General features: G+C 38.7%; 1 protein-coding gene across 1 annotated transcript in view; it reads right to left on the bottom strand.

Moving 5' to 3' along the window:
* LOC126262741 (ejaculatory bulb-specific protein 3-like) overlaps positions 1-26,962 on the bottom strand; it is a 50,688-nt gene that overhangs the window by 6,915 nt on the left and 16,811 nt on the right. The window contains exon 2 of the mRNA XM_049959549.1: positions 5,208-5,399. Coding sequence (XP_049815506.1) covers positions 5,208-5,399 — 192 coding nt within the window. The remainder of the gene's footprint in view (positions 1-5,207; positions 5,400-26,962) is intronic.

Genomic DNA, 26,962 nt, shown 5'->3' with positions numbered 1-26,962 from the left:
AAGAAAGGAGATAAAGAAATACCAAAAAACTTCCATTCAGTTAAACTTTTGCCAGCATTCTCAAAAAATTTAGAAAAGATAATACACCATATGTTTGTTAAAGATCTGACAACAAATAATATATTGTCTGAATCACCATTTGGATTTCTAAAGGGTTCTGATATTGAGATGGCTATCTACACATATAACAAGAATGTACTCAATTCACTGGACAATAAATTACAAACTACTGGTATGTTTTGTGATCTGTCAGAGGCATTTGACTATGTAAATCACAGTATTCTGTTGAGTAAATTAGAATGTTACTGTGCTGCAGAATTGTTAAAAATCCTATATCTGTGACAGAAGACAAAGGATGTCAGTAGGAAAGACAAGTGTACTGAGCCATCAGACCTAATTACACATGGTGTCCCACAAGATTCAATCTTAAAGACCTTACTTTTACTTGTGTATGTCACTGACCTATCCTCAGGAACATTGGCAGAAGTCAAGTTCATTTTCTTTGCAATGATGCAAACACTGCAATAAATAATAAATCAAGTGTGGTCTTAGAAATATCATTTAATGAAATTTTTATTGACATTAATAAACAATTCCTTGCCAATTCTTTATCACTAAACACTCATTGCAGTTCAGAACTTTTAAGAGGTTTCTGGCCAGGACGGGCTGATTTTTTCCAACCATTTACAAACTCTAGGGGTTGATCAATGGCGGGATACAAAACAAAAAAGGTCTAATGAACTTATGTCCAGAAATGCATGGTTTCCATGCTAGAGACCATTTATTCAGTCATACTTTGTTACAGAGACTGTGGTCTAATATGTGCTGTACCATGCAGCCACAGTTATAGTATGCATGGTTTCCTCCTAGAGGGTGGTACTGTTCCTCATATGTCATGCCTTCATGCCCTCTCCTGCCATAGTAATTCACTTCTCTTGCTGACTCACATTATAGTGGATGTGATACAGCATTGTACACAATGGTTCCGTATTTGAATCAAGAGATTGCTGACATGGTGTTTACTTATGGAAAGGCAAATGGCAATGAGTGGCAGGCAGGGGGACCCTATCGCCACTGACAACAACCACAGCATTCAATGCTTGCAACAGTGTTTTGCCATTTGTCTGATACAGGGTCATTTCAGGAAGCAGGAAATCACGAAGGATGTACCCGAAATATTTGGACACTAGACTTGGAGGAATATGTGATTAACACTGTGGAAGGTGACCACCATGTCAGTACCAGGTAGTTGGCTGGCCAGTACATGTAAGACAGACGACCATGTAGTACATCCTTCATGACAACTGCTACTACTCTAATCACTTACAGTGTGTGCAGGGCTTACTAGCAACAGACATGCCACATAGGGAGCAGTTTTGTTACTAGTTTCTTCACCAGGCAAGCATGATTCTGGGATTTGTGTCCTCCATCCTATTCAAAGATGAGGCCACCTATATGTGGTGTGGTACCTTCAGCTTCCATAACAGTCATCTGTGGGATGTTATGCAGAACATCCATGGTATGGTGACAGTGAATCATCAGCATCAATGGAGCCAGAATGTGTGGGCTGGGAAAATTGGCGGCCGTATTTTGAGACCACTCTTCCTTCCACATGTTGTCTAAGAGACCGGAACTATTGGCATTCCTTGTGGATGACCTAGTCTCCCCTGCTGGAGGAAGGCCATTGATGATTCAGAGGGTTATGTGGCTGCTACATGATGGTGCTCCAGACCACTTTGCCATTAATGTCTGGATGCATCTCAGTCATCTCTTCCCTGATTTATGGGTAAGACGAGCGGCTCCAGTTGCATGGCCTGCTCATTCACTGGATCTCAACCCATGCATATTCATGCTGCCTTTGACACTGCTCGGATGCAGCATGACCGTTGTGAAGTGAGGCAGAACATGCTACAGCACATACACGTACACATTTAGGAACATTGAAACCATTTTCAGTACATTCTATATATACTATAACTGTGGCTGCATGGTAAATCACATATTAGACCGCAGTCTCTGTAACAATGTATGGTTGAATAAAGGGTGTAAAGGGTCTCTAGTATGGAAACCATGCATTTCTGGACATAAGTTCATTAGATCTTTTATGTTCCATATCCTCACATCGATCAATACCTAGAGTTGTGGTAAAAAATCATCCTTTTATGCCTATAAACAAACAGATAGAATAAGTTGAGAGTGTAAAATTTTTGCTATTACAACTTGGTAATAAATCAACAGGGAGGTGCATACCACAGAACTGCTGAAGCATCTGAACAGATCTCCACTGAGTATACAAATGTTGTCAGATAAAGGTGATATAAAAATAACAAATCCAGCTTATTTTGCATACTTTCATTCCACAATGTCACACAGGACTCTTTTTAGGTAACTTATTAAAGCCAAGCTAAAGTTATTATCTGAAAAAATGTGTAATACAAATTATTTGTGGTGTGAACTGATGGACATACTACAGAGACATCTTTAAGGAAATGGAGACATGAAGTACTGCTTCCCAATTTATTTATTCCTTAACGAAATTTGTAAATTAAAATATCTCTCTTTTCCAAACCAACATCTCAATTCAAGGAATCAGCACCAGAAATAAGAGTAATTTTTACAAAGATTTAGTGTGACTCATTTTGGTCCAGAAATGTGTCCTATAATCAGGGACACACATTTTCAATAATTTGCTCGCAACCATGAAAAGTTTAAATACTAATAAATGTAAGTTTGAGAGGAGCCTGTAGGAAACTCTTTACTCCACTGGTGAGTTTCTTAGCAGAACCAACTGATGTGTATATATTAATAACATCAAGTAATAAAAGTATTACATGCAATCTGCATTGTGTACAACTTCGGTGCAGTAATGCAATCACTGTACGTAAGTATTGAAAATGATTTCTCTATCTGATGCTGTGTGGCTACAATAGCCTAAGAATTAATTATCATATGCACCTATGTGCATTGAATATTTACTTATTTTGTGACACGTGTTAATACCTTTTAAATGAAAATCTGTTTTTTTTTTTTTTTTTTTTTTTTTTTTTTATATCCATGAGGGTCATTTCACTTGGCATCTGTGGATGGCACATTAGCAGATCTGTTTTTCTTTGTAAATATTTATTGTGTTTCATTGTTTTCTGACACATTCTACATCCTGGAGGTTTTCCTTGCTATGGATCAATTGGAATGAAAGTACATCTTATCTTGAAGCTCTGTAAGTAGGTTTTAGTGAGACAATTGGCATCTATCTTTTTAATGTCTTCAAGTTCAGGTTTTTCAAAATTTCTGTGACACTCAGGAGTCATAAAAGTATGTGACCACATGTGCTGCCATTCTCTGTATACATTCAATATCCCCTGTTAGTTCTTTTTGGTATTAGGTCCACACACTTGAGTAATATTGTAAGATGGGACAGAAACACGATTTGTTTGCAGTCTCCTTTGTAGTCTGACTGCATCTTCCCAGTATCCTGCTGACAAGCTGAAGTCTGCCAACTATCTTACCTCTATCTGAGTCTATATGATCATTCAGTTTCATATCTCTACATGTGCCATTAACCAGCCTTTCTTCTGCTAAAGATTTTCCTTACATTTCTTTCTTCGTGTTTTCTTTCTATTTTATGGCTTTTCATTTCATACTCTTAATGTTCACTTTCATTTTTAACATCCTTGAATGTCACCTATTATATTCAGCTATCACTTTTTTGTAAGTTAGTTTCATAAGACCTTTGAGTATGCTAATCACAACTGGAGAAATTTAAAGTTTCTGATTTTTCAAGGTACAATGCAAAGTGATTCACTTAATATGTAACTTATACAAAAGGAAGGGTCATGTTGGTTACCTCATGTACTTTTCGTCTGACATGTCAGATACTGTTGTACTGAATGGTATAAGGACGAATAAATAAATAAAGAAATGTGTAACAATATTAGAGAAGGAAAGTTGCTACTCACTACAAAGCAGAGATGCTGACACACACACACACACACACTCTCTCTCTCTCTCTCTCTCTCTCTCTCTCTCTCTCTCTCTCTTTCTCTCGCAAATGCAACTCTCACACATGACTGCAGATTATTTTACTGAGTGGTGGTAATTATTTCTGTCCCTGCACAGAGCTCAGTACTGGGACTGCTTGTTTTTGCTATGCATGAATGGCCTTCAGTCTTACACTGTAAAGCATGTATAGTTAAGTTTTTTTTTTTTTTTTTTTTTTGCTGATAACACAAGCATCACAATCATGCTCAAGAGATATAAAAAATAGAAAAAATAATAAATGAAAGATTTGATAAAATACTGATTCGTTCATGATAACTGATCTATTACTTCACTTAAAAGAACAGTTCTTCAATTCTATACAAGACAAGAGATATTAAAATAGAAAGAAAAATAAATGAAAGATTTGGTAAAATACTCATATTAATTCATAATAACTGGTCTATCACTAAACTTAAAAGAACAGTTCGTTCAGTTCTATACAAGACTGAATATATCGTCATTAATAACAGTGAATCACAGGGGAAATGAAATATATAAAAATGAATGTTAAACATTCTTGATAGTATGTTTTGATCAGAAGTTGAATTGAAAATTATGTATTATAGATCTTTTTGAACTCTCCAGTTCAGCAACACTTTCTTTGCATGTGGTTAATGATTTTGTTCATGAAAGGATCACAATGCTGGATTACTTAGCTCACATTCATTCATTAATGTCATAGGGAATAACTTGCTAGAACAATTTTACACACAGACATGAAGTATTAGGTACACATAGCCTCACAACAAATTTACTTTCTTATGAAATTGTTGTGAAGGACAAATCACAATTTTAAAATAACAGTCACATTCATTCATGAATGTAAGACAAGGAACGAAAATGGCCATGACTCTCCACAACCTAAGCTTGATTTTGAGTAGAAAGGAGTGAAGTTTGCAGCCATAATATTTTACCGCATTACTTTGAATTAAAGGCAATGGCAGAACCTGAAAATTATTTTTCAAAAGAAACTGGAATCATTTCTGCTCAACAACAATCTTTACTCGATAGGTAATTTTTGGAATGGATGAATGTCTCAAGTAGCCTAATTTTCATTGACAAACAGTAAAATATTTGTAAACCCACTGATGCTTTCCACATCATATCATGCTGTCACGAATATAATGCATGCATGAAACATGCAAATAACTAAACTAACAAAAGCTTACCTTTGAGGAGGCAGCCCTCTTGAGTGCAGGGTCCACGATCCATCAGGCAGTCCATGTAGCTCCTCAGCAGGCGGTCGCTCTTCAGGATGCTGTCAATATCGATGCTGTCATAGCGTGTGGTGTATTTCTTATCATTTGCTGCTATGGAAGAACATCTCTGAGGTGCTGCTGATGTCACAGTCACCATACAGGCTGCAGCAAGGATAAAATGATATGTCAAAACTGAGGCCTCATATACAGTTTGTTTTAGTATCAAACAGTCTGCAGTGATTAAGCTGTAAAACCAATAGTCTGATTCATTTGACCATAATGGTCACATGTTGACAATAAAATTATACTGAATCATGAATATTAATTCTGCCTTGGAATTTAGAAATAAATTGTAGAGAAAATGCTGGGGAGAAATTTATGTAATGGGGATGTAAATGGAAAATTAGATGTAAAGTTAAGGGATAGATAACTTCTGCGATTAAAGTTACTTCCCTAATTCAGAGAACAAGCTGCAGTCAGAAGATGAATTTCCATTACCACTCGCTATAGTAAAATCCTCAAGTCTGTTACAGAGAAAATGAAAAACAAGCATTAAGGTAATAAAATAAAACACTTCCAAGAATAAAAAAATGTAATATTATTCAGAATTAAACAGACAGGGACAGTGATTCAAATGAAACTGAGCTTCTAGAAGTCCAATACTGCAACTGGCTATTGCAGTCTGTGTCTGCTGGATGAGATAGTTCCTACCATAAAAAACAAGTTGCAACACTGTCATAGACACATTTGTGTGTGCTATTGAATTGTCCTGCAAGAAATAATCTACATCTATATTTATACTCTGCAAGCTACATTAAAGTCTGTGGCAAAGGGTACTGTGCATACTACTGTAACTTCTCCCATTTGCTTTCTAGTCATGAATGGTTGATGGGAAGAATGATTGTCGGTAAGCCTCTGTGTGGGCTCTAATCCCTCTCCTTTGACATTCAAGATTTCTTTGGAGTTAGGAGGAAGCAATATACTCATTGACTCTTCTAGGAATGAAGATTTTGTAAGCTACGTCCATTGTGGGTGGACTACACTTCCTGAGGATTCTTCCAATGAATCTCCATCGGACATCTGCAGTACCTGTGATTAGCTTCATGTGACCATTCCAGTTTAAATCACTCTGTATGCATACTCCTGGTTTTTTTATGTATGCGAGTGGATCCAATGATTGTTCCACATTGGTATAGTCATACAATAATGGATACAGTATTCCTGCCTATTTATTCACAATACTAGATGTTTGGTCACAGGAAAAGTTATAAAATGTGAGCATGAAACATGTTCCAAAACTCTATAACACACGTACATCAAGCGACATAGGCCTATAGTTTCATGCGTCTGTTTGATGACCCGTCTTGAAAGTGGAAATGACCCGCACTTTTTCCAATGGTTAGGAACCATTTGCTCCTGCAGTGACCTATAGTAGACTCATGTAAGATGAGGTGCAATTCTTTTGCATCATCAGTGTACAATCACATTTATGTCCAATCAGGTCCAGTGGCCTTTTCTCTGTTAAATGATTTCAGTTGATTTTCCATTCCATGGTCATTTATTTTGACATAGGCCTGTGTCATTTTGATGTTCATGTGAGGATTTAAATGAGGAACCACAATGTAATCTTCGTCAGTGAAATAGTTTGGAAAGAAATGTTTAGTTTTTCAGCCTTCTCACTGACATTCTCCATTTCGATGCCACTGTCGTCACAGAATGTCTGGACAGTTGGCTTTGATCCTTTTTCTTATTTAACATAAGATCTAATCCTCTCAAGATCTTCTGTCACAGGATAGACAATTTTACTTTCAAATTTGTGGAATGCATCATTCATGGCTCGAATTATGATAATTTTGATTTCTTTCAGTTTTTGTTCGATGGTGAGGCTCTGGTTATGTTTAAATTTGCTGTAATGCTTACTTTGCTTTCATACCAGCTTTCTAATAAGGCTGTCAAACTGTGGTGGATCTTTCATATCCCTCTTGAACTTTATTTCTTTATTTGTTGCTTATTTAGCCTGATCAGAATAGGGCCTCAAGTCTCTCACTTACATCTGACCAGGATAAACACACACAAAATAAGTAGGAAGGACATAGGGATTTTGATGCACTTTCTTTACACTTTAACTTCTAGCCCACTTTGTTTAAATAGTGTGACACAGGTCATTAATCTTTGAGATGACATCATGAGAACATGCCCTTGTGTATGATGTCATCATTGTGAGATCACAACCACATCCCTTTCTTTGAAGACATATTCAATATAGTAGAAAATTTAAAATTCTAAGAAATTTGAAAAATTTGCTGTATATTTAAAAACATTAAAGATGGCAGTGGGCAGTAAATTTAAACACACACACACACACACACACACACACACACACACACACACACACACACACACACACACACACACACACACCCCTTGCATGGTTAAAATAATATCCAAGTATAATTACGGACCTCTATAAAAATCAATCAAAATAACATTATATTGTTTCTAGAAATATTTATGATTTTACACATGTTGCAAGTACATTGAGGCTATATATTAAATATTTCGACTTCTACATTATCTGTTATACTTATTAAAATACATCCAGATTGATTACTGGCACTGTTTAACTAATAACACTCACAACCCACAATAAGATTTCATGCACTTTGCAAGCGCTATAAGGCTCTATATGCAATATTTCCACATCTAAATTACCTGTACTACTTATAATAATACATGCAGCATGCTTACTGGCACTATGTAACTAATAACCTACAACCTATAAAACTAAGCCATAACCTGTAACCCATATGGCCCAACAAGGCAAGAGTTTCTACTGCTTGTCTTCATGCTTGCCAAACTCTGCCTTACCAGCAAGGTCACTGGATCTCTCCACAGCTGAGAACATTTGGAGCATTGTGGGCAGGGCCCTCAAACCATCACCAGATTTTGACAATCTAACATGCCAGTTGGAGAGGATTTGGCATGATATTACACAGGATGACACCCTACAACTCTATTAATCAATGCCAAGCTGAATAAATGCTTGCAAAAGGGCTAGAGGTGGAACAGCATGTTATTGACATGCTCAATTCATAAAACTCTTTTTCTTGAGTATAAGATCAGCGTCCATCTTCTTTGGATAATTCCGTCATAGTGTAACATGTTTTGTTGCTTAGAGAATAAAAGGAAGACAGAGCAAGCTAAATGGACTGAAGAAGACAATGATGAGAGATGATCTTGGATCACTGTCACATCTTTGAACAATCCAATGATCATCATTGAATACTGATCATCATCATTGACTACTGACAATCACTGACTGGTCCGATTATCATTAGTGATCACTGATCATTAAATCTGTTATGGGTTACAGGTTATGTGTTCCCTGAAATGATGAGTAATGATCTTTTGTGGGTAAAGATTGCTTGCATTTTAGATGAGCTAAGTTTCAAACCTAAATTCAGCACCCACTCTGATAAAGGAAGTAAATCAGCATAGACATACTGGAATGTTCTGTATAGGTTTGTTGAACTTGCACTTAAGTATAACTGAAGGTCATCAGAATATAAGTGATATTCGGAACAGGAGAGAATAATAGAATAATTGGCACTTCATTGTGTAATGAGTAAGTTGATGGGCCCAGTACTGATCATTGTGGGACCCCTGGTACTACACTGCTCCGTTGTGAACCTTTTATTCTCATCATTACATGCTGTTGGCAGGTTGTAAAGATAGGAGTGGGGCTATTGTACAGCATTTGAAGAAAAAAAAATACTTTTAAGAGTTTCACAAGTAGAATGTCGGCAGAGTCAAAAGCATTCCTGAAATCCAAAAAGCACAAAATAGTTGCCTCTTGTCTGACAGAATATTTCAGTTACTCACTCACTTTTGTAAGAGCAGTTGTTGTGCTGCCACACTGGTGTTCATCTAAAAGGTTATTTGATGTTAAGTAATTAATAAGCTATTTGTGAGCTATGTATTCTAAAACCTCATATAATGCTCGTGGACTGCAAGTGGAGTTGTAATCTGAGGGTTGTTTGGTAGATTCCTTATTGGGTAATGGCTTTATGAGTACTGGCATCCAGGCTGTTGGGAAGATACGAGAGGCCAGAGAATGGATAAAAATGCCCATCAAATTGGAGAGTATTGGATCAGTGAGGAAAATAATCATTTGCACAGTTATGTCTTCGGTCCTGCAGCTGCCAAACGAATTTGTGCAGCTGCGCTCCTGTGCCTTATTTATAATAAGCAGAAATACAGGTCGCAGGGGAAACTGCTATTTCTGGAAGGTGAGGTAAAGGTCTCTGGGAATAATTGGAATTTGTGGGATGAACAGTTTCACACCCTCCCTTCCCTATTAAGATGACAGCATCAGTCACGTTAGTGATTAGAGAACCAGTGGATTTGCCTAGTTTTGGGGGTAATGGAAGTCATGATTGATTAGTGCCTGTTAGCTGTCCACAGTGTAACTTTGATGGCCACTCAGCTCCATGTACAGAATCAGTTCCAATAAAATGTTGTACATTTAATCGTTGGGGGCATATGGCTAGGCAATGCCAGGAGCTGAGATAGCTCATGATTAGACGTAATAATCAAGGTTATGTATTTTGTTTTCTTGTCTTGTGAGTGTTAGTTCTCAAAATGAGTATTGTCAAGAACAAAGCTTTGACAGAACCAGAAATGTAATGTTCTTCAGAGATGGAAGCAGTATGCATATTGTTAGAAAAGGTAGCACAATTAACAGTGGATAATAATGGAGAGTTGGTAGACTCATGATTGTCACAATGGGGTGTAGATTTGTCAGTCAGAAGTTTAATTGCTCCTTTTTCTGGTAGGGCAACCAAGAATGTGCAGGCCTATGTGGAAGACCTTGGAAAACTGGCTGAGATGGAAGGCTTGTCTGATAAGGAGACTGAGAGGGGAAGCTAAAACTTCTATATGGTATGCAGAAGCTTTTAAGGGAGCCACAACATTTGAAGAATTTAAAAAAGTGTTAATTCAGAGATATACAAAACAAACTAGTGCCAGACTCTATAGAGCACAATTAGGGGTAATAACTAAGAGAAATATGGAAACAGTGGAACAATTTGCAGATAGGTTAAGAGAAATTAATGGCTGTACCTATGAATTAGGACAGGCTGCTGAAGTTGATGAAATTATTTTGCAAGAAGCTGAGCAGATGGTGCCTGATGCTTTTTTAAGACTGTTGCACATGGAAATGTCAAGATGTGCATGGACAAGGGGGTCCAACAGATTTGCGCACAGCAATGTGGTTGGCTATAGAGTGTGAGGAGACTGATTTGTGACTGGGATGCGGAGTAAATAAGGTAGGAGACGAGGTACTAGCAGAAGTAAGGCTGTGAGGATGGGGTGTGAGTCGTGCTTGGGTAGCTCAGTTGGTAGAGCACTTGCCCGCGAAAGGCAAAGGGTTCGAGTCTTGGTCCGGCATACAGTTTTAATCTGCCAGGAAGTTTTAAATAGACAGTGTTTACAGGTAGTATAAAATGTTTCAGATGTGGACGAATGGGGCATTTGAGGAGGCTGTAGGATTTGAATAAAGTAAGAGGAATTAATAGTTTTAGAAGTAGAGAACTGGGGAATAATAAGGTATTAAATGTCAGTGGGAACCCCAGATCCACCTACTGTCATTCTCAGTAAGATTGGATGCTGCAAAGTCATGTGCAGAGGTGGATTGTATGATAAGAGGAATAGTAGGAAAAAACAGTTGCAGGATATTATTGGACACAGGGGCACATGTGTCGGTCACCAGTAGTGATATGGTGAAATGTAAGCAACGGGATCCACCACGGTACAGGGTGTGTGGAGTGGGTGCTAAAGATGTCACACCAATAGGATCAGTGGACATAGACTTTTGCCTGGATATGGTTCAATTTGAACAATGTATAGAGATTGTGTGACTTGAGATTGAGGGCTATGACACGATTCTAGAATTAGATTTCTTATATCAGCATTGTGCCACAATCAATCTTTGGCAACATCAGGTGGTACTTGATGGAAAAATTTTTTAGTTAGGTGAAGCCACTGCCAGTGCAACAATGTTGCAAGGGGAATCTGTCAAGTGGAAATAATCACACTAAGTCTCAATTCACATGATTGTGTACCCTTGGGTACTGGGAAATCACTCTTAGCCAGTGTTGAGTCTAGCTTGCCACTAGGATTTTTGTGTGCGGTGGAACCATTAGAAGAGAATGAAGTATTGGATTAGATGGATTGCTTAGTTAAAAGAGGTACTGTACGCATACAAGAAATAAATGGTGAAAAGAAGACACCTACATCTATAGATAAGTTTAGTGCAGATGACATAGGATAAATAAAGGGGTTGGTAATCGCTAATGGATATCATGGAGGAAGAAGAACATAACACGAGGGTCATCAGCTATGGACAATTGCCAGATGCCATTAAAAATGCATTACGAGGAAAAATGAAGCACCTAGAGGAAAGTAATAGGAAGTAGATGGGAAATTACTTTTGGAATTTAAGAACTTATTTTTTTCCAAAAGCGCCACTACCAGCTACGCATATTACACAGCACCACATACCAACAGAAAACGAATCACCAGTCTACCGCAAACCATACATAATACTTAGGTACTTACAGCCAATTTTAGAGGAATCTGTCAATCAACAACTGAAAGATGGAATTATTGAAGGAAGTAATAGTGCATGGGGAGCATGAACAGTCATTGTGCCAAAAAAATCAACAGATGGAACATGAAAATATAGGTTTTGTGATAATTTAAAGAAATCTAAATGTGATGACTATAACAGACTCCTACCCTTTGCCAAACATCACAGAAACCTTAGATAATTTACAGCAATGCATTCCAACAATGGATTTGAAGAGTGGTTGTCACCAGATAGAGGTTGCACTGCACGATCAGTATAAAACACCATTTTTAGTGCCCTGGGAACACTACCAATTCGGAAGAATACCATTCGGATTAAGAGGTACACCTGCAATGTTTCACAGATTGTTGAATGGAGTACTACCAAGGGAAACTCCACATTGCATCCCCCTCAGATTTAGTGGTAAAATGGCCCATGAATAGCATGTCAAAAACTGAACACAAATCAAGCATGAAAACAAGAAGAAAGTGTACTGAACTGTGTAGAAAGAAGCAAAATCGAAACAGTGAGCAGTCCAAGCTCAAGATGTATAAAATCAAGCAAACTGCAAGAATCATTGCATTGTGATTATGCAGTAACGGTGTTGGACTGCAAAGCAGAAGATATGTCTTCAGATCTCTCTCTGGACCCACTTTTTTTCTCACAAAATTATGAACTTCCTGTCCAGTCACTGACATGACTGTACTTCTATAGCCTTGGCAATTGTGATACCATACATTGGTTAAGCAATATGAGAGTTATGTGGCAATAATGTACTACCATCACAAGTAAATGTGATTAATAGCAAGAGTGGGCGAGATGCTGCATAGACCTCTCACAGAAATGGAAAACAACAAATAAACAGGTGTGAACTATGTTACAAAAGGAATTCAAGAGTCAAAACTTCCAAAATGGAAAGCAAGAGTCAAAACAAGTGGTACTCGTGTAGAAAATAGGAGGTACATACATCTGAAGGGCCCTTTTTTACACCTCACTGTTGCAGCCGAACGGTACACCAAGACACAGACACAAATTTGAATACAGCGAACAAACCCAACAGACAGTTCATAATCCTGTTAAAAAAAGGGGGGGGGGTGGGAGGCCATGAGGGAGATTTGAACACAGATATCTCTCTTCACAGTCCAACACTGTGCTCACACAACCACAAAGCCATGATTCTTTCAGTTCACTCGATGTTGCACATATTGAACTTGGACTGTTCACTATTTTGATTTTGCTTCTTTTTTCACAATGCAGTACACTTTCTTCCTGTTCTATGTTCAGTTCATAGCAGGGCTACTGATCTTTGTCAGGGTGGAAATGTTACAGAGCCAGCCCTAGAAGGGGGAGCACCGCTCACCAAGCAGGAAGAAGTAGTGATTAATAGTCATTGGTGGGTGATAGAGGTATTATTCAATGCTTGGGAGATGCAAAACGAGGTGAGAAGATTGGAAGAAGCTTTCAACAAATTCCGTCAGGGAACAGAAAGGCACAGGATACTCAAAGGAAGTGTCAGGGTACATGGGAGAGGACACTGAGTTTATGAGAAGTTAAGGAGGAAGACATTCAAAGGGTGAACAACACCATAGAAGAGGTTAATCTGGGCAATAGGGAACAAAGCTGTGAGTGATTGTCACACTAAGCAGATTGCGAGTTTAGAGAAGGACATAATGACACACAACTGCTAAAGCAACTAACTGGAGAAGTAATGCGGTGTGCCAGAACTGCAGAACAGGCAGTTAATCAGATTATCAGGGAACTACAAACCAAAGTAGAAGTCTTAGATAGGGAAGTAGTAATGATAGAAAGGTTGCAGTCTGTATTAGATAGTGTTTGGGAAGCATGAGGGAAAGTAACAGAACTGCAGGAGCCTATGCAGCAGGCTCTAAGAGGTCAGCTAGGGCAAAGCTTGTTGTCATCAGAGTTGTGTTTAGAAGATATGAGGAAGGTACGGAGGGAAATATTGTGAGTGTTGGGGTTGGTTTTAGAACCTAAATACAAAAATTCACCTTTTTATTTCAAGACAGCCACAGTATCAGTGAGAACTGATGAAATGAAAGTTTCCGTTTCTGTAATTATAGCAGTAGCAGGGAAATGAGCATTTTACAAGTGCTACATAGTTAATGCGTATCTTGTCAAGTGGGGGATATTGAAGAAATGTGTAAGAGTAAAAACACAGTGATTATTATTAACTGCAAAATACAAGGGAAGATATGTGGAAATGGAGGAAGCAGTTACAAAAATGCTACCGAAGGGAAATCACAATCTGTCCATGTATGGTAATAAGAGAGAGGTGAGATTTGTGTGCAGTGAAATTGCTAATGGGACAAATGAAGGGAAGAGAATGCAATAAAGAAGTGATGGAGCTGGAGCTGTACTTTCAGCAGGTTGAAGTGCCATGGTTGAACTCCACCTTTGACAAGATGGTAGTAATAGTGTGTTGTTTCAAGCATGGGAAGCTCATGTCAGCAATGAGGCTAGATTTAAATGGGAGTGGTTGGTCATTAAATGCAACAGTATGTGAGACAAGGGGGCCTACTTTCCATCTGCCCACTACAATTTCGGGGATAACTCACCTGAATATTTCGCAACCAAATTTGTATTGGTCAGAGGAACCCATGGAAGTGCTACCTGCTGCAAATCTAACCATGTTAAATCAAACTCTAGGGATGGAATTAATGCAGTCTGTAAACATGCTTCTGAACCAGCAGGAGGGACGAGTCTCCCTGGAAACATTATTGCAGCATACAAAATTTATATTAGGAGCATCAGTACCGGAAAGAGACAACGTTGACTACTGCCATACCAACCACTGTGGCAACACTTGTTCTGCTGAGCATAGTCGTTTTGTTTCGTAGGAGACAAAGCACAAGACTGAATTTGGACCCAGCTGTCATTCAGATTCCAGTGGATTGGATACCCAGAGTATAAAAGCAAAAGAAGGGGCTAGTATTAAGGGCAATTGATTCATTTTAGCTTGTAAGTTTGGGGTAAAAGGAAATTATTTTGCAAGAAGCCTAGTAATAAAATAAGTTTCATGGTGTTTGATTTAAGGAGCAGGGCAAGGAGCCCTGTAGAAATATGTAAGATTAAATGATAGGGTTATGGAAACCAAGTACTAGAATAATTCTTAAGAAGTGAAACAGGGCCAGAAAGGCCGGTCACCAGGAACTCTAATGTAAAGGATAATCTAGTTTGCTCGACTCAAAGGATGGGGCCTTGATAAAAAGGAGGGCAATGTAGCGTATTGACTGTATTTGGTCAAAAAGTATGCCATAGAGGAAGTGAGTTGCAACAGAGACAGACAAAGGTTGTCATGCGTTATCGGGGTACGGCAACAGCCAACACAGCAATACGCTAGCAGAAGGATGGAAACCTTTCCTCACTTGCCACCACGGAAGTGTTTCAAGTATGTGTCTTAAGCCGGGGTCCGCTGTTTGTCTACGGGACAAGGCAGACTGCCCTGAGCCAGGAGAGAGCTGCCGCCGGGGCAGAGAGCCGCCCGCTCGCTGGGGGGAGGTCACGACCGCCTCCGTAGTATTGTCGAGTGCGCTGCCACACTCATCGTGGTCGCAGGCGGAGATGTCACTGACATGCTCGGTTTACACTAGCAAGTTATTGCAGCAATTTACTTGCGCGGAGGAACTTGCTTCCAGTCTGAACACCACGTAAGAAGTATCTGCAAGTAACTTGCTGCTTTTAGGATTTATTTCTATTTCCTGCAAGTAAGAAGCGCAAGTGATGGTAATTATGTCGTCTGCATAGCACTCGTATTTGACATTTTACTTAATGCGGTGACTTAATTTTATGCAACCATCTTACGTATTATATATGCAAACAAATTTCAGAAATGGAGGAGAAACGGGAATGGATGAAGCAGGATACAGAACATTTTATTGAAGCTGTGGAGAGCTACCCCGAAATACAGAACGTGCATAACCGAGACTTCAAGGATAGAGTGAAGAAGATGAGCCCATTAAATGAAATCTCGTCGATATTCGACACATCTATAAAAGAAGTACATAGAAAGTAGCATAACTTGAAGACACAACCACTTGGCCACCTGCATCCACTCACTTGTTGTTTTAGGAGTCTAGAAAAAGACGATGTGTAATTATTACATGTTCTATTTACTTAGCTTGTCACTTTCCATTTCATGAACATTAGAAAAAAAACATTTTTATAAGCATATCATTCTGTAAAATGCAGTTTATTTCAATAAAAATTTAATTTCATTGTTGTGTTTTCTCATACCTTCAAATAATTTTCCCTTTTCAAGGCGTTAAAATTGGCTCTACGTACATCGCGTACGATCAGAGAAATCGTGCTGACATATGAAACAAGTACATTAGGGACTTGTATGAGTCTCCTACAAAGAAAAGATTTCAAAATTCTAACTTTTTTTGGTTATATGTTTCACATAAATAAATGAAATGCCTATTTTATTTGTAGCTCACCGGTAGCTATAAATCATAGAGTGACTAGCAAACGTTCCTTTGCTGAAATAGCAGTACCGAAGTTTGTGTCTCGTTTTGATATGGCGCTATTAACATCAACAAATACTCCAGATCATTTGAGGACATTCTGCAAAAGTTTTCAAAAGTATCCATGCTCTCGATACTAAGTTCTTGCGAAAGGTTATTACAGGCACCATTTTGCGATTTTCTCATTATCTACTCTCTGACCCAAATACTTCTCTTTTTCACGTTTTGCATTGCAATTACAAGGGCTGCAGCATACCTGACCCGCCTACTTGTCATTTTACACTTCAGCTGACACTCGTAGTGGTACCCAGTCTAACATATAGACTGTGGTGGTACTGAAAGCATATGTAAATTAGAGGTGGGCCAAACGGTTATTCTGGAGTAACCGTTATCACAGTTCCTGTTATTCTCTGATAACCGTTATTGTTAACGGTTATTAATAACTGCCAAGTTATTTTTCGCTAGCGAATACCGAATACTCCGAGAGTTAAATAACGACATAGTTGGAATCCATCAGTTTAGTTATCAGTATAACTGCGAGTAGTGTGAAACAGCAGGAATGTCGTATGAATCGTGTCATAACCTTAGCTTATTAACTCCGGGTACATTTTAGTTGATGTTAGAATGATTATTAGTGTTTCATATTATATGTTTGTAGGTTATCGGTCGCTATTAGAAATATTATCTTCGCAGCTGCATCAGAAAGTAAGCGGAACTTCGCCACAGCACTGTGTAAGTAAAATGTTAACAACGTGCGTTTTTAAGTATGAAGTAATGTGTAAACTGAGTACTGTAGGTTAAATTCGAAGCTTAATTTCTTGTGCTGCTCACATAATAGAATAAAGTGTACAGCCTTGTAATACAACAAAAAATCTACGTAATGTGACAGATTCGTTTACTTCTGTGCTGTAAAAGATAGTCCTGTTGGGGAAAGTGTGAGTACGCTAATCCAAGTCTTATGTGAGATTTGGAAACTGCTCGATTTCTCCAGCTACAGCATGTTTATAACATATGAAGACATGCAGATCGAAAAGGTTGACAGTGTTACATTTCTGGGACTACAACTCGATAATAAATTCAGTTGGGAAGGGCATACCACATTTTTTCACTTTATTATTTCATAAGGGAGCATATTCTGTGGTAACTCATCAAACGTAGCAAAAGTTTTTTGCATGTAAAAGCGTGTAATAAAAATCGTTTGTGGTATAAATTCAAGAACATCATGTAGGAACCTGTCCAAGGAACTTTGTATTCTAACCACTGCTTCCTAGTATATTTATTCTTTAATGAAATTTGCTATAAGTATTTCCAACCAATAGCTCAATACATAATATCAGTACCGTACTAGAAATAGGAACAGCACTCTACATAAAGACCTAAAATCACTTACCTTGGTCCAAAAGGGGTCCAATATTCAGGAACATGCATTTTCAATAAACTGACAGCAAGTCAGCAACCATTAAAAACTTGGTTTCAGATAAAGCACGGTTTACAGTGTGTTTGAAAGACTTTTTGATACAGAAGTGTCTGATTCCACCCGTCATCAATATGCTGGAAACGGCTATTTTAAGTGTGTCCATGACGTGACTACACACACACACACACATGGCAACAAACACGAAGATAGGGTGAAGGCTTCTAGTTTTGGTCACTACCCCACTTATGGCCACCTCAATGTCAAAGGTTAATTTTTAAGCTTCTCTGGAATACCAGCCAGTTCTACCATAGATTATAATAAACTTTGTGAAAGACTCTATTCATTTGTCTACATAATTTGTTTTTGTTTGGAGACACCATTTTGTGAAATGATCAGTGTTGAAGAAGCTGGGTTTTGCAGAAGTTTTCTTGAAGCAACACATGATCTGTTGTTTTGTATTTTACATGTTTAAATAAAACATCAGAAGAAACTTAATCTTTTCAGAGGTAAGATAAGACATCATATTTTCATTTCTGTTAAGTTTTATATGGCTCAGACTAAAAACATGTTATCAAAAGTAAGTGGCCATTAACAGATCCATATTTAGCCCTGGTTCCGGGTTATGGCCACGCATGTGGCCATAAGTGGAGATATATATGTATCCTGTTTTGGCCACTTCTAAAAACTGATACAAAAACGTCAATATTGATGTTCTGTCCTACATTACACTAGGCTAATTTTATTTAAATAGGCTTATTAAAAGATTTTTGGTATTTTTATATAAATACATAAGGGATTGAAACTTCCTGGCAGATTAAAACTGGGTGGCAGACCGAGACTCGAACTCGGGACCTTTGCCTTTCGCGGGCAAGTGCTCTACCAACTGAGCTACCCAAGCACGACTCACGCCCCGTCCTCACAGCTTTACTTCTGCCAATACCTCGTCTCCTACCTTCCAAACTTAACAGAAGCTCTCCTGCGCTCCTTCATCAATATTGACATATATTCAACACACAGCAGCATTTTACAAAATACAGATATTCCTTCAACACCCACCAACAGTCTTATTCCTGCAGATATATCAACAACCCACAATAGTATTTCACATAATTCAGGTACTCCAACTTCCAACCATACTCCATCTTCAGTGCGTATCCAAGTGACACCACCAAAATCATTAGCAACAGTTTTTGAAGGTGTCATCACTTGGCCAAAACCCAAAGAACGCGGCACAAAAAGAAAGAAAGAACACCCACCCACTGTTGTGACTAGTGACAAGTCGGTGGAATATCATGAACTGAAGGAAAAAGAGAAGCAAGAGAAGGAGCAGGAAAAAAGGAAGAGAAAAGCTATGGAGGAGTTAAAGTCCAAAGAGCAGCACTTGGCATTATCTTCTTGTAAAAAAGGGGAAAACAAGAAACAGACAAGAGTTAAGTGATAGGCCGACAAGTTCTTCCGAGAAAGAAGAACGGATGGACAGTGGAAGCAGTTTAGATGACTATGTAGAAGGAGATGAAGATGATATACCAGAAAATGTGAAACTATCTTCGAGTGAGAATTTGAAAGTAGGGGACTTTATTTTGGGAAAATTTAGTTTAACAGGAAATAGAACAACAAGACCTTCAATTTTTAAGTATGTATCTGTAATTTTGAAAGTGCTTTCTGATTCTGAATATGAAATTCAGTGCCTAAAAAGTTCTAATGTTCAGAAAACTTGTTTCGAATACATTGAAAATGATGTTTCGACTAGAACGGGTGAAGATATTATAGGGAATCTGCCAGATCCAGTCTTGATGCAAGAAGGACGTTCATTAAAAACAAAGTTTCCTGGTTCCATTGATACTCGTAAGAAATAAACTTGTCTGGAAGTTGATTTAAGTAATTACTGGGACAATACTTTGCCTAATGATTTTTTTTTCTGTTCATTCAGTTGCTGTACCTTTTACCTATTTGATGTATTTTGTTGTCTTCTATACTTGTATAAAGCACAAATTACCTTCTGGCACATGGATTAACAGTTATTTTAGCCATAGTTTTATTATAATATGAAGTGGCCATAAGTGGGGAAACAACTGGTCATAGGTAGGGTTTACATGGCCAAAACCGGAGAAATGCGCCATTTATTATTCAATATTTTTTTCTGCTTTTGTTATACAACTTAGAATATTTGTTTTTAAATGGTTGTAATGTGTAGACTTTGAAGCAATAGATACGATTTTTTGAAGTAATTTGTATACTTTCTTCCTATAGTAAAAATGTGATGTATCTCAAATTTCCCTTAATGTGGCCATAACTGGGGCCTCGACCCTACATATAAATAATACAATAACATCAACCACCAAAAATACAATCAAACCAACGGGACAACTGCGGGAAGTTGGGGGTTTTAGGGTGAGGACAAGCTAGTAAAAAAAACACACCATGATCCCACAAAACAAAATTAAGAACAAAAAGAAAAAAAATACAGCATTCTGCTACACCAACAAAAATCTGCAGGAATCGGACACTGCCCTTGAACACTATAGGTCAACCATAGGTGACCATACCAAAACACCAATACCCACAACTAAAAGCACGAAAATGGGAATCGGACATTTTCCTTGACCTACATAGGTAAACCTCAGATGACGATGGCAAAACATCAACACGTACAACTATGAAAATGGGAATCGGTCATTTCCGGTGACCTATATAGGTCCACCACAGCTACTGATGCCAAAAAACCAACACCTACAACTGCAAAAAATAAAACCACAATCCCAAAAGTCCACAAATCAATCATCCCTACATAAATTAAATCACTTTCAATACTCCATAAATACACAAAACATCACAGCTATAAAAAAAATTAATTAATTTCCACCAGCAAATTCCGTCACTGCAAACTAGATCGGCTAGCCGCCCCCCCCTCCCCCCCCCCACAAAAACCAACTCATAAACACCGTGCCGTAATGACATTCACACACAACAACACCTTTTTACATCGAAGCAGACGGGTGGAATCGGACGCTTCCATTGACCCCTCCTTCTACTCTGTAGATGAATATCGTAACAGAGACTGATAGACCAGCTTACATAAAAATTCTGCTATATTTCAGTTTTGACAGCACTTGGTTGCAACAGTCAAGATTGGGTATTCTGTGTATGATAAATTTATTAAAAGTGGGTAACTGTGTTTTATTCTGACAGTATATCAATTCTGTATATATTAGCAGTTACTGTAATATATTCACATATTTTGACAATCTCCTGACAAATGATGAGGATAATAATTATTATATTCAACTGTATTGTGTTATTCTTCCTGACATGTTATTTGTCATTCGCGGTGGCCAGCGGCATTACCGAAGAAGTACGTAAATATTAGTTCGCTCCAGTAACTATCGTCTCTGAAATATCACCGGGGTCTAAGACTGGAGTCACTGTGTCAGGAACACAGACACACAGTTATTCCGTTACCAACTTCCAGGTTACCTGTAATGGTAGCCCGATAACTGCCAGAGAGCAAGAACTGTGAGCTAGACTTGGCCACTGTTTCTATGTTTCGATACAGTGTATCGATACGGGGAACTGTTTCAGTGTTTCGGAACGGCTGTGGTTCACTGTTTCGAAGCAGTGGTGTTTCATTCCGCCCCTGTCTCGGATAAACGGACCAGATTCGATCTCGAGCCAGACACAGTGTTTCGGATCGGCTGTGGTTCACTGTTTCGAAACAGTGGTGTTTCATTCCGCCTCTGTCTCGGATAAACGGACCAGATTCGATCTCGAGCCAGACACAGAAACTGTATCGTTGTTTCAAAATAAGGCTGTTTCAGTCCACCTGTGCTTGGAACGGACTAATTGTATCGAAACAGTGATGTTTCGTTCCGCTCTGTGTCGGACGAGATTCGGACTCGGCACAGGTACTGAAACACAACATACCACTTCATGAAACACTTTCAAGAGTGTCGGAATCTTTTTGACAAGCAATAGCATGAAGCTTAAGATATCCGAAAATAAAGCTTCGTTTCTAGCTGACTGTCCTATTCCGAAATGGCGTAACATCTGCTTTATAAACATTAACCAAACAATAAAACAACACATATTATTCACATTCAAAATAATAAATATGTGAAAATCATTCAGTTAAATTACACTTTTTTTTATAACATACGCTTCTCTGTTCATATGCAGTAATCATATTAAGAAACGCAAGTAAGCCTACAACATTTTGAATAAAAAAAAGGCGTAGAGTGACAGTTATTAGACATATATATAAATCTGATGTAGGTATAATTGCAAGCAATCTGTTTGACATATCACTGATACTGTAATGGTGAACGGGAAGGGCTGGGAAGCATGGTGAATTTATAGTAACGGTTCGAAACACCTTGAAAGACAAAATTTTTTTCTGTTATATTTTGTTATTTATTCGAATTATTTGTGAGTCTATAGTCACTGTGCCTATTATCCACAATGATTCCCATTGTGTGCAGGGAAATTAGCAGGATGCGTATATTACCCATACTAACGGAATGTAGGAATCCCAGTAGCAAATCCGTTGTTTCTGCAGTTTGCTGCCACCTCCGGTTCCGTTTGTGGTGGTTCTTCTGTCTTCAGCTATGGCTGTCCTCAGCCAATTGAAAAGAATGAAAGTCACACGACACGAAAGCAGCGCATTTGCTGCAGGAAATACGAAACTGCCAAGACGCCTAAGTGATAGCTTCATACTTTCTGCGATATGATTAGCGCTCTCGCACCTCATTTGTGTTTATATGGACATACTTATACAGTAGACATTCAAGATGATAAAATGTGTAGGTTTATTAGATTACAAAACACAAACTGTTTCACTGTTTCGAAACAGCGTATCGAAACAGTACATTGTACTGTTTCATTTGTTTCGAAACAGTTACGTGTTTCAGTTTGCCCATCTCTACTGTGAGCCAATAACGATAACTGCCAGAGGAAAATACCGATCTCTGACAGTTATTTCCATAGTCGCTCGAATTCCTTATGGTACCTCTCTTTATACTACCCGTCCAAGCTAAATTGACGTATGAGGCGGTGGCTTAAGGGAACGACCGTACTTGTTAATGCCTGTACTGCAGCTCCTATCAGCCAGCGCTCGGACATTAACTTTATTTAATTATTTGTGCTAAAAGTAACGAAGACGCACGATATAGTACACAGTTCTTATCAACAGATGGCGTGCAGTCTCACAGTTATTCCCATGGCCTATAGAACGCCTACCATATGGTCTACCCTCTCCCTAGTTCCTAGCCAGATCTCCGATGAGTTGACGGGAAAGCGTAGTACGATCTTCGGTCAACAGATGGCGCGAGGCACTGTTGACATTAGACAGTTATTGAAATAACTGCCTGTATTAGAGGAACGGTTATCGCAGTAACCGGTACGTCTCAGTAACCGGTTATTTCTATCAGTTACGTTATTTTTTGCCACCTCTAATGTAAACAGTATCAGCAAGTTGTTGATGCAAGTTTCTTGGCAAAGAATTTGCGGAAGAATCTTGCTTAATTCTTGCGCTGCTGTGTAAACACAGCTGCAAGCAGCTAGCAATAACTTCTGCAAGCGACTTGCTAGTGTAAACCCAGCTTAACGCCAAGCTCGGCCCTGCTCTTTTCGCTGTCACCAATGCCTGACGTCTATTGTTTCGCATGAGAGGCAACTGGACGCCTTCACCAAACTGTTCCTGACATACTACGGCTAAGGGCTGGAATAAAGAAGCCAGTTAAATAAAGGTACTGTCGTTTTGACGTCTCCTTTGACTCTGTGGGGTGACAATCTATTGGTCATGTAACAATATCTATCACTGAATGTACCTTCAAAATGAGGTTAGGTTACATTATATGACAGATAGTTCAGGAGAGATGATGTCATAAATATTGAGATGCGCGAAAAACTAGTTTTTGCCTAAAAGCTAAATAGCTTGTAAGAAGGGATTTCATAAACTAACAAGGGGAGGCTGCCAATTGTGAAATTCAGATTCGATTCATACTGTGCATAATAAAAGCTCATGGCCAGAGGTGTAATGTGGCAAAGCATCAAGATGCACTTCTCAGCCGTTGTCGAGAAAATTGACAGTTAAAAGAAACCGTTGCGATGAAATACTCTCTACGCTTCATAATTTTCTACAGCGTCGTGGCGCAGCGGTAAGCGCTCGGGTTCGAAATACGAAGGTCGCCGGATCGAATCTCGCGCCATGCAACATTTATTATTATTATTTTTTTTTTTGTAATTCAAATGTACACACACACACACACACACACACACACACACACACACATATATATATATATATATATATATATATATATATATATATATATATATATACTTGAAATAAATCCAATCCATCGTCCACCACCAATTGTCTTCTCCGATTTTTGCCGATATGATACGATACGCGTGGTATGCATCAAACCTGACGAACGATAGAACAATTTTTCAGAATGTCAGTGAGGTGTGTTTCCCAACAGATAATTTAAAAAACAATTGTTCTTGTAAAAACGCATCGTTTATCAGATTTGCTCGATGTCGTGCTGTTTTCTGCTTTCCATGTTTCCATGATAACTATCACTCTGGTTCGTGCGATACTCCAGCTACTTCTGGTCACTAATTGTTAATTATGTGCGAGTGTATACTGAACTTATAAATAAATTGTATCCACTTGAATATTATTTGTGATATTGTGTTTTATTTCAAGTTTTATTTTTCCACGACAAACGACTTTCAACAACTTATTATATGCATAATTGTTGCAATTTATTGCCGGGAATTATATACATATATATCGGGGCGGTTAGTAGACCCGCAACCGAGCACCTCCCCAGGTGGCGGATAGGGGAATGCCTCCTAGATATAGGTGGTACCGAGGAAATGAAATACTCGGGGCGGACCAAAACTACTAGTATCGTCTGTTCCCACAGTGGGCTGCTACAAAAGGCGTCTGCTCCACATGTCAGTGGCGGCCTCAACCAACCTCGGCAGCATGCCATACATCCAACTACTAAACATCATGATGGTACAACGAGAAATATCTCATTACCCCGGGCCCCAGTCAATAGACTGGGATCGTCGTGAGCATCGGATTAAGGCTTTCTGGCACAGGATTTGCAGTACATAGGTCCTCACGGACAGCATAATCGACTTTTCGTCACCAAACGAAAGAATCAGCACCATCACAGTGAAACAAGCCAATAAATCCTACACAATAATCAACGCACATGCACCGACTAATGACTACAAAAGGAAAAACCCGGACGAAATTGATGACTTCTGGACGATAATGGAAGAAACTATCGGAAAAATTCCTGCACATAGAGTCAAAATAGTAATGGGAGACTTCAACGCTAAACTCGGACAAGAAAAGATATACAGACATATCACAGGAAAACATACTCTACACAAGGACACCAACAAAAACGGAAAACATCTGATAGAATTTCGCAAAAGCCACGACCTCGCCATTATGTCAACAAAATTCAAGAAACCAGCACGAAAACTTACCACATGGAAATTCCGCAGCGGAAGGCAAGAACTACAAATCGACCACGTAATAGTCCAGAAAGACTCATAAAAAGAAATTTTGAACATAGACACCCGTAAAGGCTACTTCGACTCAGATCACCATCTACTACAGATCAGGATTCGTCTTTTGCCCAAGAAAAAGCTCCAGAAGAACAAAATTGTTAGACCAGATCCAGAATACGTTACTTTAAACCAGATACAAATATTACACAAAATTAAAATGACGTCGAGAGGCCATGAAACTAGCACAAGCACCACGCACACGAAAACACCGTTGGTGGAACCACACATGTGACCAAGCTATTGACCAACGAATCAGTGCATGGAAAAAATTTTAGTAGCCATAAATCCCAAGAGAATTGGATGAACTTCTTGAAAACACAGAAGCAATCAAGCAAAATCATTCGCAGTGAAAAACGACAGTATGACAGTGTGAAGGCTGATACAAAATACGGCGGATGTCAGCAACTGGTGGAAACCTTTCACAGCATACTGTGGCTGAGCAAAATTTTATAAATGAAATCAAAATCTAACTGTCCTAGCCAAGTTGACTTCAGATTAAAGTTTCGGAATTTTTGGATTATCCAGATATTCCATAATCCGGATGACCTATGGTTCTATTTAGTCCAAACAAAATGAATTTCCGCTGTACGCGAGACTGCTCGCTTCCTCCCAGTGGTTGCGTCGCAGCATTATGCATGATAAACTTATTTCCTGTTGGTCAATCATTTTGCCCCCTTTGGTACCACTCACATGCTGATGTTGCGCTCTTTGACGTCGATGAGACATACTGGCCGTTGCTTTGGCATTTTCACTTTGTCTGGTTGTTCATCATTGGCTGAGTTGGCTTCAGCCGACTCTCAGTGAAGAATATTACATGAACCACAATTTTTTAATAGTGGTTCGTAGTCAATACTCCTTTAATTGATCACTAATATCTCAACTCGTTCCCTGATGACAACATTTTCTTGGGTTTGTTAATGAGAATTTTGAGGTTTCTGTACCAATGTTTCCCACGACTGGCCGTAGAATCTCTTAATACCTTGTGTGCATTCTGAACACATCCAGCTACACTTCTGGAGTATTGTGCACAAATGATTCGTCTAGGGGATCCCTACAATTTTCATTGCTCGATGTCTTTAGTTATTCCAATCTGATACATTCACCACATTCGATGATCTTACATTAACACACGAGTGTTTTACAAGCATTTCTCTTAGTGACCAATTGCCATTTCTCAGTGCCCCACCAACGAAGCGCAGCCTTACCCGCGACTGAAACTACTGAATTTGTTCCAATTCAACGCGTTCTGTCTTGCAGTTATTGCTCACTAATCGTTTATTCAGGGAAAGAATACGTTTTAAGGTCCCATAATTGGCACGTCTTTACAGTCTCATGTATTTCGAAATACTTGCACAACTTCTCAAATGTCTAGTATTTTGTCGAGACCTAGCAACCTTATTATTACATGTTTTTGTCGGATAGCACATCATCGTAGATAGAGAACAACAGTTATTTTCTGTTTTCCTGTTGCAGAGCATAAAGCATGTGACATTTCCCAGTCACTGAGATTACATTTCAACTCCAGATATCTACGGTGAACAAGAGGAAAAAATTCCTTCACAAATTCCATGCAGAATTAGATATGGACGGGGTCCAGCCGCAC

This window comes from Schistocerca nitens, chromosome 6 (genome assembly GCF_023898315.1).
Source record: "Schistocerca nitens isolate TAMUIC-IGC-003100 chromosome 6, iqSchNite1.1, whole genome shotgun sequence".
Classification (NCBI taxonomy): Eukaryota; Metazoa; Arthropoda; class Insecta; order Orthoptera; family Acrididae; genus Schistocerca; species Schistocerca nitens.
This window is presented reverse-complemented; position numbering and strand designations above follow the sequence as displayed.